The sequence below is a fragment of the Phalacrocorax carbo genome, chromosome 1 (assembly GCF_963921805.1).
Source record: "Phalacrocorax carbo chromosome 1, bPhaCar2.1, whole genome shotgun sequence".
Lineage (NCBI taxonomy): Eukaryota > Metazoa > Chordata > Aves > Suliformes > Phalacrocoracidae > Phalacrocorax > Phalacrocorax carbo.
Window position 1 is genome coordinate 170,279,873 of NC_087513.1, and position 15,858 is coordinate 170,295,730.

The window sequence follows — 15,858 nt, forward strand, 5'->3', positions numbered from 1 at the left end:
GACATACAAGGATATTTCAGTGGGGATGGGGGTGGCGGGGTGGAAATCAATCAGGTTTCATCTTGATGAATGCTAAAAAGAACAGCTACATCCCCAACACAGAGCTTCCATCCAGGCTGTCAACACATTTATTTCAGAAAGGGAAAAAATATCCTCAGAAATTAGAAATAAATATGCAACTGGCAAAACAGAGGCAGCTTCTTTCTACAAGTAACTTACAGTGGCTAAATCTAACTTTACTCAAGGAAGTACACAAGTTACAAGATAAGACATGCACAGTGCGCACACACAGTACCTGAAGAAGTGCTATAGTAGTGCTGGTTGCAATCAGACGTTACCTGAAGACAGTACATTTTTATATGCTAGTGGTTAGTTCAATCTGAAAATAAACATGGTTGGATTTGTTCCAAAATTCCACCCACAGCTATTTAATTCACTACGCTAACATCAGCAACTTTTACATGGCACATCATCTCTCTCTCAGATTTGCTCTACTTAAAAAATCAATTGTCAGATTTCTGTGATCCAGCCTTTAATTCAAGTTGGTAGTCCAACTAGATGGTGACAGAATTTTCCGATTCATAGTTAACAGCGCAAGCATTTCCATGTCTCAAAACATTTGCTATGATTGTGCTTTGTCCCCTTATCTGTGACAGATGCCACAGAAAAAAAAAGTGCAACATATTTGCTACATCTGGAACAGGAAGAGGTTTTATCTGTGTACAGGTAAAAAAAAAATCCATTCATTACAATACATTAATGCAGTTTATTACAGCTATCTTTTATATTCCATAGAAAAAAGGTACAATTAAGATATATCTCAGCAGGTCTGGGATACAAGAAAACTTACTGAAAAATGCCAACATGAAGATGCCATCATTGCCCACTCTAAGCTGATCTGCATCACTGAAATCATCCCGTGGCGGATACTCTTCTTCCTGGATTTACAGGTTAGTGATAATTTAGTGAAAAGTTTATTTTAGAATAACTATCTGTAGGATTAAAGTATTGATTATGTTTCTAAAGCTAGAAGAAAATTGACATTTCTGTAACACGTCCGCATCAAGGAAGTTTAAAAGAAAAATAATTCATATCTATAAAACAATTCTTATTTGTTGATTATATTGACAGAGCCCAAATTTAACTAAAGTTTCTTTAGAAGATAGGTGCATACTGCCTGTTCGCCTTAAATAAAGCTAGAAGTTATTTCAGATGAGTACTTTGACAATCAAAACCAACAGAAATCTTTTTGTACTGTAACTACCTTGATATACAGCCAAGCTACTAAATATTGTTTTGAAAAATCATTACATAGTATTTTCTGATTTTCTCCTGCCAGAAAAGTCTTTCAATGCTTCCCAAAATATAGAGTTTTAGGATAAGGTTAGTATCTTAAAATAAGTTGCTGGCGCAGCAGCGTTGCACTGCCCAGCTTGACTGCCCCGTAGCGGGAAGAAAACCCCTGGGGACACTAGAGGGCGCGAGCACGTTAGGAGTGTTCCAAGTCGCCTAAACCCCCAAAACCACGGTACTTCAAGTCAAACGAAGGTAAGGAGTGATGCCAATCAAAACGATCCAACGATTTCTCCCACCGTGTCAAAACACTAGATCTTAAAACACCGGAAGCACGAGCTTGTTTTCTTCCTCAGGACTCGATTTTCAGCCTTACGTGGCCGATGGTACGCGCGCAGCTCCGCGCGCAAGTAAAACACGGCTGCAGCTGCAGGCTGGCAAAAGTGTTCGTGATGCCAGCGCTTACTAAAGGGAGCCTGATGAAGACTGTTAAAACCAGTTAAACACACCATTTTTATACTTAAATGAATAACATCAGATCAATGCAGGATGATGCAAGTCAAATAATGCTGTCAGTGGCAGCGGTGATACGGTCTAGACATAAGCATGAATAACACTTTTCGTATTTTTTTTCTCCAATTAATGACAATGTATTAGAATTGAGATAAGAAATGACCTAATAAAAAAAAAAAGGGAGATCAGCTCAAGTGAGTTTTACTTAGCTGTTTCACCCACAGCAAACACTTACTACTGAAATAATGTAATATTGATTTTAACACACTATTATTATTATTATGCTGTACCAAATGTTATGTTGTGATTGACATGTTCACCTTTGTCAACACAGCAAAATAATTGACCAGGGTATAGTGATTATGGTTAAAACTGTGCTAGAACGAGCTGCACCAACTTAAGGCAGCCAGCTTTACCCTCCGTAACATGGCTGTGAAGTTCCAGCTGTGCTCTTTATCCCAGATTAATTAACCAAGACTCTGTGTCAGATAACTTTGAAAACACTGCTATTCACCTAGACAATTCCAAGGAAAGAACCAAAAGCTAGTTGAACAACAATCTTAAGAGGCTATAATTCAACTCTACATCATTTCAGATGTCCCTAAATGGTCATCTTAAGGGACTATGAAAGCATTAGTTTATTTAGCTCAACTTTGCTGCAGCTACAAGGCTGATGTGGGGGAGGGAAGGCAAAGAAGGGCTGAAAATGCATTAAACAGCGAGCTGCATTTTAATGTGCTTATCTCTGAAATGTATGCCACAAAAGTCCCTTTTTCAAGCCAGGACAACAGAAAATATTTTTAATTTTGATCTCAGAAGGTCTATAAAACCCCATATAAAATAATCCAATGTTTTTTTGGTTTTGTTTTTATTTTTTTAATGTCTGCTAACTACTGTACTGCATACTGGCATTTCCAAACCAATTTACAGTCTGCAAAATGTTGCTTCAGAAAATGAAAACTTTGCTCAACTACAAGTTTAGCAGGTTCCTCTATATGCACAGGCTTCTTTAAGGCTTACACATGTGGGAAACACGGGTCAATACACAACCCAGGGACATGAGAACAGGCATTTGCAAGTAGGTACTGCAAGTGTGAACAAATTGTAATTTATCACACCCCATGTCAAAAGGGAATTATATTAAACTGAGTTCCACATACTGTCTCCAAAAATGGGCATATGAAAATTATCAAAATGTTTAAAGTTTCCTGTGCTTAAATCACATTCAGCCTTTATCTACATCATTTAGTATTACGTTGTTTTACGATCAGTCCTGCACACAGAAGACACTCATTGGCCACTGCTCAAGCCCCACTAATACTGGCTTTCTTTCACAGTGCTCTGTTTTAACCTAGTCGGTGTGAACTGCCCCAATCTTTCTTCAAAATATAATTGTTTACCACCGTTCACTGAGGAATGAGAAGGGACAATGCAGAATGACTGTCCTCTCTGCTGAATGCTTAGAACTGAACTTCATTTCATAGTCATACTTCTACTAGATACTGACATTTTTATCAGTGAGAATAATTATGTATTTATATATTTTTTCTCTTTAGTAAGAAAAATGTCATATAATACCACACACAAATCCATAAAATAGAATATTGTTTCAGTATCCCATACTGATTTTTGATAAATTTAGCCATGTTAAGGATCATGAACAGTATTTCTGGTTTGCTAAATATGCTGAGATCTGTATAAGCAGATAACTTACTGTTCCTATGACAGCGAAACATCTAAACAGCAAAATGTTATCAACGTAAATGGCCTGTCACAGAGTAATTTCTCTAAGCAGAAGAGCATCAAAAGGTACAGTGTACTGAAGTCAAACCTATTAACTTCTCTGAAACTACGGTGCTCTCTGTAGTATTCTGCAAGAAAAGGACTGGTTTTCCCCCCCAATGCTTTTTAACTTCTTTCAGATTGAAAATCAGCATGGCATATAGTAAGACAACCACCTTTAATCAAATAAAGAACCCAAGTATTCAGGAACCCCTTGGATAACTAAACTGATACAACTTTTCTCGATGAAGTGGATTTACAGAGAAAAAACTTCTGAGGAAAGCGTCAAATTACTTAATAAACCCCATAAATGATACCTTCAGCATACAAAACAATATGGAGAAGATAATGGTGGGGTAAAAAGGCACAATGAACCCCAGCAGCATTTGTTTGCCAGCAGGAAAATTCACAGTTAAAGTCTAAACTAGAGAGAACTATACCATACCTCTGGACGACTGAGGAATATTTCATCAAACAGACTCCTAGACTCCCTAAACTGGGCGTGCTAAGCATGTAAAAACAGAAAAACATAAGACAAATGCAACTGAAAAGCATTAAGTAAAAGCCATTCATTGCAACATACAAACAAGTCATTTAACTGTTAGCAATATTTTTGTTCATTTAAATTGACCTTTCAAAACTGACCTTGAGAATTTGAAAAGGAAAACATCAAAAACCAGGGTAACTAATGCTATCACTACTGATGACATAGTGCTGCTACAGTTTCTTCGATACATTGAGCTAGCTGGGAGCATTTGAAAGAAATAAATGTTTATACGCAATCTGTTCTTGTAAGACAAGCTACTCAGAGCTACAAAAACAAGTACTGAGAGTTTCAGTAAATGTTGGCTTTAGATTGCTCATACAATCTGTGGATGCAGGGCCTAAGATGAAGTCTTCAATATGATCACACTGATGTTTTTGTAAGATCCCTACATGATTCAGGGGAAAAAATATGAACGCTGTTTATTAAATGTGCTGCCATTTTATACCATTTTCCTCTCTTTTGCTCAGTGAGTAGGTTTGTAGCCTTCTTTACCGCACGCTTGAATGTACCATGAAACAATTATCAGTTTCATGTATTGCTCAAGGTAACGTGAGGACATTTAACATTTTCCAGCTGTTCACATCACTTTAGTGAAGAGGCAATATAGCCTCATTTTACAAGGAAGCAGCTAGGGGAACAGATCATAGAAGAGTTCACATTCATCAGAGCACTGATTTCATTAAGGCTGAAAATAAAAACTGAAAAAAATACATTATATCATTTGTGTATGTTTTGCAAAGTGTGTAATATATATGTCAGATGCTGCAGACACTGCTTGTGTTCTCCAAGAGAGTGAAAGTGAGAAAACAATTAACTACATACCAGTAGTGCAAAGTTTAAGTCACTTATCTGTTCTTCATGGGTACTCAGAGCTAAGGATCAAAATCCTTCCTCTCGAGATGGCAAACCACCACTCTGACCATAACATGACCTTTTCTTAGTCCAGCCATCTGCCAGATTAAGACAGTCTTAGTCCACCCCAGCGTAAGTCCACCAGAGGTATTAAATAAGGCAGGGATTTTGTGGCAGTATCACATGGTAAGGTAATTAAAATGGCATCAAAACTGCACTGGCACATAAGTTTAATATCATCTACAAAACTGGAACTCAACTTCAGCATTTCCTACTTTTTCCCCAAACCTCAACTTTGCAACCTTAATACTGTTTCTTTAATATACCTTGTCTGTGTGCTGTAAAATATAAAAAAGAAAAAAAGCAAAACAAAAAAGCCACAGAGGCAAACTGAGCAGAAATTCTATTAAACTCGAGACCTTTAGCAGTCAGCAGGACTGTGGCTTTTAGGCACACAGAGTAGAATTCTGATACTGACTTAGCATTGCTGTAAGTCTACAACTTTTTAGCCAGTCTCTGCTTTGGGGGAATGATGGTGTGTTCCTACTTATTTTTTGTGAGTGAAATTCTTGTGGTGTCAGCACCTAGTTCTTGAATGTTCTACTCTATGTTTTGAAAAAGCAGACTATGTAAAAGTTTATTGCTCACTTTGCCACTATATGCTACTCTCCTACCTTTTAACTCCAGATTCCTTCTCCCTCCCTACTCCTCTTTTCTCCCACACCAGCTTCAGCTCCTTTCCCAGTACCACATTTTGTCCCCACTTGAGTTCCTTTCTCCACCAATCCCAGTTTATCCTCCTCTCTCCTCTTTCTCATTTAAATCTCTGTACTCCCTCCACACCGCTGCTCTCTAGTCACCCTTGCCTTCTGTTATTTTGACTTAGACCAAACCTCTCCGATCCCTGCCTGTGTTCCCTTTGAGCCAGTTACCAACTTGCCCAACCAAAACCAGACTTCTCTTCCCACAACATGGAAGCTTCAGAGGTTCAGAGTCATTGTCCTTCCATTGATGCCCTTGCAGCTGAATCAAGTGGCTTTCCCCTTCCAAGTGAAGGCCAAGATTAATAAAACTAATTCAGGGCACACCAGAAACTCCTGTTTCTCAGTTCCAGTGTTTTCACCAAAAGCAGTCAAGAGCAGTTATAAGGTGTATCTACTTTTAGTCCGTAATCCAACCCTGATACAGAACATCGAGAAGGTTCTCTGAGGACAGCATATCTGCCGTTCCAATCCCTTCAGAGCTATGAGCAGTCTAAACTTGTTCGTGCAAGACAATCTCCACACATTTATTAAATGTGAAGCTATATGTAACTACTGTGAAAACTCATTTTCCAGAAACTTGTAATTTGGCTAAAACCAGGCAGATTTTCTGAGGAAGGGCAAAAGATGGTTCTGACACAATGACCTGAACTTGTGAGAAAGAGTTCTCCAAAGTTAAAGAAAAACACCACAACCTTAAAATGACAAGGCAAACGCACACTGATTTTTTTTTTTCTTGGCTTTATTCTTGAAATTGGCTGAACCCCAGCCTGATCTTTTCACTGTGAAATTCAGGTCAAGGAAGATTGCTTGTATAGCTGAAACTTTGACCTCACAGGGTTCTAGACATACAAAGTTAAAAGCAACGTGAATTTTGCAAGAATTGCACGTGTCCTGTCTGAAGCATCGCAGGACTCGTAATGGTACCCTAAAAGTTAAAGTTTGGGTTGCTAATATTCCAAGTAAGTTTAGTTTAAAGGTTTGTAATTTCACATTGTTGGTTTCATTCAGACCAGTATTTCAGCAATAGCTTTACTTATATGACAAGCAGTAAGGACAGACTACATCGAATCCATGCTCCTGTTAAAGCAGTTGAAAGTTTACAACTGGAGTTCGTCACCTCATAGAGAAACTTGGCAAGGAACCATTCAAACGTCCCTGGTTCCTTACTGCATTTAGTAAAACAGATTTCTGTAACACCTTCACTGGCGATGTTACACAAATGCACTTTAACTTTAGCTGTGCATACTTTAAAACGAGTGTTGTGCACTGTGATTACTGCACAGCAGTCAAGGGAGGAACAGCCTCCTGCTGGGTGAGCAGAATTTTTTTTTCCAGTCACAAGCACACTGCAGTCAGTAAGGTTTTAAATGCATCTCAAATGCAATCACATTTGAACTCAAGGTGCAGATTTTTAGTGAAAGCACTGGAAGCCTAATTTGGGTGTAGTATCTTATGGCCAATACTACCAAACAGCAGAAATTCCACATTGCAAAACTTTGGGGGGGGGAAGGGGGGGAAGAGAGGAAGAACTTGGCCTACAAAACACTTACCGCTAATTGCGGATACCAATTTTCTATTCTGAAGGCTGTATTCTTCATAATGTTAATTCTTACAAAACTATAAGCACTTTATATACCTATTACTTAATTTACTGTTTACTATAACTCATGGTGTGGAGGTTTTTTTGTTTAAGTACTTGGAACATTTCTTCGAACTTCAGTATTAAAGTTTTCATGCAGCAAACACCAGGGACCTTTCCTCTTTAAAGAAGACTGACATTATTTGGGGATTTGCGCCTTCCAGACTGTTGGAATTCTCCTTCCTCTCTAAAGGTCTACTTTGCTGGGGTTTTTCTAGGGTTTTTTTGTTTGATTTTTTTTGGTTGGTTGGTTGGTTTTGTAACCATCTGAAACACGAAATATCAACAACAACTCTACCAAGTAACATTAGTAGTGGATACCTAACTAAAAGATGACACAGTACCAGATAAACTATTAAAACAGGACAAAATTTGGCTTTTAAAGCTGTTTTAAAGCAGCTATGCCTCAGAAAAGGGTGAATATGATACACTGTTCACAGTACTTCACAACCAACTTATACTATCTATACAAAACCTAAGGACCCAAAATATTTAAATCACCAGCTCACCATTATATTAATAAATAGGTGATAATATGAGCCCAATTGTTATAAATAATTAGATTAGCCTAACATGTTTCACAAAATTTAAGTAGAGCAGAACTATATCACTTACTCGCTGGGCAACTTCTGCTGCAGCAGCTGCCATTGCTGCAGCTTTGGCCTTCTCTGCTTCATCATAAGTAGGAAGAGAGGTAGCTACACTGTATGGAGGTGGTACAGGATAAAATTCATTGTGTGTTTCTGTTCAAAATAAAGAGGTTATGCATTTTTAAGCCAGAAGGATGTCAAGAATATTAAATTTTACATGCACGTAACTACTGAGCTTTAAAGCATATTTTTTCAACAGTGGCTGAAATGGATTATATTTGTATTTCAAGTTCTTTTAAGTATGAAAATAAAGGTGTTTTTTTTAAAAAAGTAAAATAGCGGACAGCTTGATGGTGCTTTTATTTGCTTCTCAAGGCAGAATCCTTAACCTAGGTGCTGCAAGAAGCCAATAAATTTATAAACAAAACGAATCGTATTTGCTGAGTTACATCCCAAGGCATTCCAACCAAAGGCTTTTTATGAAATCATACAAAAGAAATTTAGGTTGATAACTTCTAAAATATTTATTTGGCACCTGGGAGACAAATCCAAGCAAATTTGATTAAACAGGGACTTCGATGTTGCCTGCTGTTAAGTCTCCCGTACCCCAAAAACAAGTCACAACCTCATGAGAAAGGGAGCAGTGAATAAACAGAGAAAAAGACCCCTGCTACTCATTTTCAACAAGAAGTTTTATCAAGAGCCTTTAAAGCAAAATGTATCATTTCATGGCAATATTTTCAGCAAGTAATGGCACACGCTAAAGAAGTTCGAGTTTTGACAAATCAGTGCTTTGTGGTTCTGGGTTGGTGGTTCACTGTTTTTCGTTTTTTATAAAGAGGCAATGAAAATTGCTAATGAGGTCTAATAATGGAGCACTACTCAAAGATGTAGATTAAATGTGGAACTGAACTACATGCAGACTTAAATAAAACCTATTACGCTAATTAATGAACAGCCATTTAGTCTAGTAATTTGGAACAATCAGCGTAATTTAGAAGCGTGCTGCTTCTGAACAAACCAGACAAAGGGCTGTGCATGAAAGCATAGCTTTTTACTGCAATTCTGTGCATAGAAAAAACCCAAGCCACCATACCTCAGCACCGCACCACTTTGAACCAAGTGCTGATTCATACACACTCCTCCCTGACAAGCTGTTATGTAAGGAAAATACCTGAGGTCGCAGCTGCTTCTACAGCTATGCTACAATAAGGTGGAGGGGAAGTATCTGCTTCAGATAAGGCTGCTGTCTGGGGAGTCTGCGTAGTCTCTGTAGACGTGGAAGGCTGCTCAGCGGCTGAAGACTCTGCGGGGTCATCCTCATTGTGAAGCTTAGAAGAAAAACACACAAATTTCAGATGCATTCAGGGAATACTTCCCATGACAACCTAGTACACGCAGAACCGTCTTCAAAAAGAGAGGAGATTACTCTTCAAGAAAACAAAAATTATTAACAAAACAGCACATGATTACTTTAAGTAGTCCAGTTAAATCCTTTTAAGAAACCAGCTAAAGATAATCTTAACTGCCTTTTTTTCCCCCCCAAAAAATGGATTTCTTCTCATCAGTGATGTTGAGTCTTAAAAATCTGGGTGTTTTAATGTTTACTATATGGGAAAATGCTGATTATAAAATACTTTCTATTATATGAATATTTTAACACTATTACATTTTTCTCTATATAAAATGTATTAGCCCATTTTAAAATACAACAGGTGAGCAATGCTATCTTTTATTGTATTAATCTAGTAGAAATAAAATAGCAGGACACATTTCTACTTCTGTGACTGGGATTTTTATACTCTTGCACCTTGCCAGAGAGCTTCTCCACTCAAATTCTAAGACTTTTCAAAACATTCCACTTTTCTTTACAGTCTGGAAAGAATCCTTTCCCTACAAAACTAAGCTGATGGTTTGTTTAATTGCCTTTTCTTTTTTTTTTTTGAAATGCAGTTTTAAAAGAACATATCCTGTTAAGCATACACAGAAATAAGAATTTGGATAAGCAGGAATGTTGATTAAAACAGTGAAATTCAGATCCAGCAACTAATATCTTTTCTTAGAAAAGGTGTTTTTTCATTATTTTACCTAACTCGATAGTGTTTAGAATATGAACCAAACCAGGCCCTTCATCATCTTCATATACCTTTGTTGGACTCTCCCCAGTATGCCCATCTGTCTTGTACCGGGGAGCCCGGACCTGGGCGCACCACTGTGGCCTCACCAATGCTGAGCAGGGAGGAAGGGTCACCTCCCTCGAGCTGCCGGCAACGCTTTGCCCAGTGCAACCCAAGACACCGTTAGCCGCCTTTGTGACAAGGGCACACTGCTGCCCCACATTCAAGTTCTGAAGCTTACAAATTCTGCGCTTTCCTTTCTAAGAAAAAACTAAGGATAACAGCATAGAAGACGTTTCAACAGTAGGCAGGTAAATTGAAAAGATAGTACGAGAAATTGAATCTATCCAATTCAGAAAATGCTTCAAAAGAAGTCAGTGCAACAGAACACTTGATGCAATTTTCATACGGTTTCTACTACGCTCTTATGTGTCAAATTAGAAAAAACTGATAAATCCTTTAGCAAGTAACTTTTTCATCATTTTTCAGGAGTCCCTCCAAATACTGTACTCATCGAGCTGTAGCTGAAAGTGTATATCTATACATACAAACTACATATATATACACACACACATATAAGTATATATATACACATGGGCTCAATACACACACAAGCACGTACTATTAAGGCGAAGTCACCTTCAATAGAACTGACAGGGGTTATTGAGGGTCTTTGGGTACTGAGCAATCAGGTCATTTAATAGCGATCAGTGATCCAGAAGAAGTAGTAACCTGAGAAATATGTACAGCCATTTAGAGTAGTTAAGGCCAAAGAAAACAACACCACTTCAAAATAACCTAATATATTTAGGGATATAGAAAGCAAGTGAGAAAGACAAAACACTCCATTCTAAAAAGGTCAAGCAGTCAGAAAAACAGCCTGAGAGTGATAAATGTTATGGTTCTAAATTAAGTACTATCATTCACAAGAAAAAATCTAGTATTGCAATGGATACAGCTAACCATTTTTAAATAAAAACTATCATTTGGTTAGCAATGAGGTGGATAACAGAACATTACTGGCATATTTTTACACCAATGGCTGGTACACCCACCCTCATTTGGGATGTGTGTGTAGTTCTGACTACCCGCCCACAACAGCCCGGCCTATGAGCAGGGGAAGAGGTCAAGCCTAGTTAATGGATTTCTGTCTGTTACCTCCATTCCTCCTCTCCTCTCACCCTCCACTTCAATCACTGCAACTTTCCTCCCTACCAAGCCATAGTACGTGCGGAAGACACAGAGATCCACAGCAGCTCATTGGTCAAAGAGCATAGTACTGCTCAAAACCCACTTTGCCATTACCGAGGAGATAAATTTTGTGTCTTCTACATGCTTTCTTGAAAGTTACCTTCTCCAAACTACCTGTAATTTAATAACACAAACGACGGAAGCAGCGTGAGGATGGCAGAAGAACATGCACACGAGACTCCTTGCCTTCAAAGACTGAGTTAACAAGTCATTCAATTGTTATAGCAACTGCAATTAGGAAACAGAAAAATTCCATCCTAAGGGCTCCACACAAAAGAGTCCCGTTATGCCCTTTAGTGCATTCAAAGGGTCTTTCTTTTGTAGGGCTCGTACTCAGGGACCAAGCATTTCTATTTACTCTGTCTTCTACTACACGGACCTTTCAGAAATCCTGAAAGGCATCAAGGTTATCCTAATGCAGCAACTTAAAGAAAAATTGTAAGACTCCTTACAGAATACCCCATCATAAAAATCACAAGAAGTGCATCAAGCAGCTTGAGTGTTTACAGCTAGAATAATAAACACAAGTTGTTCCATGAACAGAAACCAGCTTTTGTTCGTTCTCATTCAAGTGTCCCGTCTCCTAGTCTCTCATCAAGGCAGTAACTTCAGATCCTCTCGGGGGACTCCACTGGGGTAAAAAACAAACCAAAACAGTAAAAACCCACAACTGCAGCAGAACGTGCCCCAGCAAGCTGGAAAATTTGCCTATGCCAGCAGGGTAGACAGTGGTAGTTACATCGTTTTGTCTTGTAGCAGCAACTCTGCCTTGTCTTCACAGGGCACTGACTCTCCTCTATGGAGTCACCAGTTTGCTTGGAACCGGTGAGAACCTAACTACCTTTGAGCCTCCCCCTTCCTGTTTAATTTTGGCTTATTCTGGATGGTAAATTTAGAAGTTATTTTTGGAGACAGGAGAAGAGGCCTGACACTCTGCATAGGTTTCATTGCCATAGAAACCAAGCTAAAAACACTCAGAAGAGAACAGAAAATGTTTCAAGGCACTACTTACGCTATGTACTTAAGTGTTGCCTGAAACAGCATTTGAAAGTATAGAAATAATATCTAAGATTTTTTTTCCCCAATAGTAAGATTACTCTGCCCACTTTTTTCATTAAAGGACTAACGAGAACTCACAGTTCATCATCCCAGCCCCCTCCCAAGACCCACTGAGCTATTACATGGTAGCAAGCAATACAGCTGCTTTTGCCAAGAATATGGTCAAAACAATTGCCAGGACCTACTGAACTACAGACAATTGTAAATTAGTACCTTCCCCTGCCCCCTCCCCCCCATTTTAAAAGCAGGATACAAAGACATTTTTATTCCTTTGCATCTTAGTCTACACAGGGTATCTAGCCGACTATATGGAGCTTTATAATTAAAAAGGGTATAATAACAAAGTATTCACATTACTCAAACTGCTTATACAACTATTTCAATCCCTGCTTTCGCAGCCCTCAAACTACAGCACATTACAGGCTCAAAAGTCATGATGCTCATATTCTCAAGATATATCTATATTAGGGCACTGAAAAGTTCAATCAAGGAGCAATGGCTCTCCTGCCACCAATGACTCAAAATCTCATGGTGACTACTAAAGAGCATACAGTACAGGAAAAAACATTAGTTTCCTTCATGTGATTTTTACCCTATTCCGTCTTCAGTTTTTTGCCCAGAAAAGATCTTTAAAACAGTGATTCACTGTTTCATTTCAGAATAAGTTAAAATCAATGTCAGACCTTTCAGTACCAAAATACTGTGGAAAATAGGTACCTTTATTTTATAATTTCTTCAAAGTACCACCACATCTCTCCTGTGTCTGTTGTTTTGTTTCTATAATTATTTCCAAAGTAATCAGATGCAATGCCTGAAATCGGCTGACACTGTACAAGGAACACGAACCACAAGAACGTGCTTAGTACAGAAGCCTTTACTGGGAGGACTGATGTGGCTGCTTTTACTCTTTAGGCTCTTCAAAATAAAAATGTAAACTCAAAGGAAGATCTCATTCTCTACCTAACATTTTTCATTCACATTATTTTCATTATGATGCAGATCGTAATTTGGTCTGACCTACAAAAGCTTGCTTGCCTGGACAAACAGAGTTTGCTTCATTTGTGATGAAGTGCCAGATTGGATTGTACAGGAGTGGCAACATAGGCAAGTTATTAAAATATGCCAATTTTTTAAAAAATCAGGGGAATAGGATATAATAAGATGTTTTATGTCACTTGTACCTTGTCACCGATGTACTTGTGTCACTTGTACAAACAAGACTACAACGGTGTTTTCTGGTAAAGTGCATTAAAGCAGCACACACTATCTCTAGTCATACTCACAGTGTAACAAACAACACTATTTGTTACCAGATTTTACACACATTTCAAAAGCTGTTGTTTTCCTATTTCATAAAATATGATTTACAGAAATCAGTACATTATAAAAGTTATTGCAACATATTTAACTTCAGCACATTGCAAGCATTTTAAAAGATCTTTTGTATAAATGTACGCTATTTTCATGTTATTTATATAATTTCTTTAGTGTAGCATAAAATTATGCAGAAGATACTGCCATACGGGGTGGGGGGGGGGGGAACCCCAAACAACTAGCCAGCTTTCTTTTCCTGTTTCCTTTTATACCCTTATTACCAGCTCAACTTGACAAAGCCTGACACTTAGGTAAGCTTTAGTAATGATGATTCTGCCTAGGGCACCACAGAGCTTCACAGTATTCTCACTAGCAATCATAAATTATGAGCATTTTTAATATTTTCTCCTTTCTAGCCTTTCAAATGACATTACATTTCTGAAGATGATTGGCTCCTCCACTTTTGACCTCACACCGACCAGTCCATGGGTTCTTTCAAACTGCATTAAAACAACACAATGCATAGAAATTCCATAATGTTGGGCCTAATATTCTGCTTTAAGTATGGAGACAACTCAGTAGATCATGCAAGTCCAACCTCTGTATGCAAACCAGTCAGCTGGTACACTTCCTCCACAAAAAGCAACACTCTTAGCAACAGAGGTTCATCATCTTCACTTTGTAGGAGTTAACACTTTAATCTTCTAGAGTTGTTTTTTTCAGACTACACCAAAAGGTCAACCAAAAATACCCACTTACTGCAGCTTCTAGTGCTGGAGGGAAGGGCATGAAAGACTCATCTCAAGATTGCCTGTGCAGTGCACAAAAAGTATTCGAATACTTCTGTGTTAGATTCATTACACCTTCCATACTGGTACATAGGTATTTATTCCACAGACATTCTACTGTAGTAAATATGAGAAGTGTAACCAACAGAAGGTTAAAAAGAAAACTGCTATCATCTTCATTAAGATTTCAGGACACTTCTCACCTCTGTTACACCTGACATTTTCATTTGCTGAAAAATTCAAAGGCCTTTTACAGCAGCTGACTGGTAGTGATTGTATATCTGTACTAAACTGTTCCCTACAAATGAGGCTTGAGATTGAGGCTTCAAAGCAGAATTCCCTACCTATATAAAAATAATTTCACTTGAATAAATACAGGCTGATATTAAATGCTTGTTCTGTAGCCACATTTTGCATTTTTTCAGCTTTAGTAGTCTAAAAAAAAAGGTTTATTGATCTGTAAATAGCAAAGTATTAATCTTCAGATTTTCAAGGGAAAAACCAAAAGGAAGTCTTGAAATAAAATTTAATTTTGAACGTGTTATAAAAGTACTTCATGCTGGAGACAGCTTTGACCTCTGTTTACTGATCTCTATTGTTTCTGAGTGACACCTAATAGTCTCAACAGCTCACGCTATCGACTACTACTTTTTTATTTTTAGAAAGCCCCATAAAACCTACACCATTAACCTATAAACGCCATTCAAGTGCTAAGATCAATCTTAGAAATTTATGTCACTAGTAGCCACTAACCAATCAAAAATAAAACCAATAATCTGTAATTAGAATTAAGTAAGAGTTAGAAGAGCAGAAGAGATAGATCAATCCTTCTGCAAAATAAAGTTTTTAATTTTCTTGTTTATCAGGAAAAACATATATCCACAATCGCCTTTAAAATAAATATTTCACAGTTTTGTAAAATACAAGAATTCTTGAAGGAAAAAAAAAAAAGAAAACACAACAAACCCACCAAGCCACATTGTATTTTAACTTTCTAGCCTTCTCCTCAGTATCAGTTTTTATCCTCTACTGATAAGGGAGTTTGGAACATCAGACTGGTAGCTATTCCCCAGCTGGTAGGAGGGCAGCTATTTGCAGTTCAGCACCAAATGCAGTGTCTCCTGAAATGTAGTCCTGGCCACAGCCACAACTCTCCAGGGAAACATCATCCTCTAGAGACTGGGGAGCCTTCAGATTAATAAACACTCTACTGAAGTACTAAGCAATTAAGCTTAGAAGGTACTTCAGTACATTCCAAAACACAAAATTCCAGCAACTTTCAGCTACTTTTTTTTGCTTTTATGTATTTAAAGCCAACTGATCAAATATGATCAGAGTTCCCAACTGCA

At 37.9% G+C, this 15,858-nt stretch overlaps 1 protein-coding gene across 2 annotated transcripts in view; it reads right to left on the bottom strand.

Annotated features, from left to right (window-relative positions):
- NDFIP2 (Nedd4 family interacting protein 2) overlaps positions 1 to 15,858 on the bottom strand; it is a 46,355-nt gene that overhangs the window by 18,605 nt on the left and 11,892 nt on the right. Inside the window, exons 2-5 of one of the 2 annotated variants that reach the window (XM_064440698.1) lie at positions 9,155 to 9,311; positions 8,006 to 8,133; positions 4,034 to 4,093; positions 851 to 938 (exon numbers count right to left, since the gene is read on the bottom strand). In XM_064440698.1, the coding sequence (XP_064296768.1) occupies positions 851 to 938; positions 4,034 to 4,093; positions 8,006 to 8,133; positions 9,155 to 9,311 (433 nt within the window). The remainder of the gene's footprint in view (positions 1 to 850; positions 939 to 4,033; positions 4,094 to 8,005; positions 8,134 to 9,154; positions 9,312 to 15,858) is intronic. The other variant, XM_064440699.1, reaches the window with a different exon arrangement.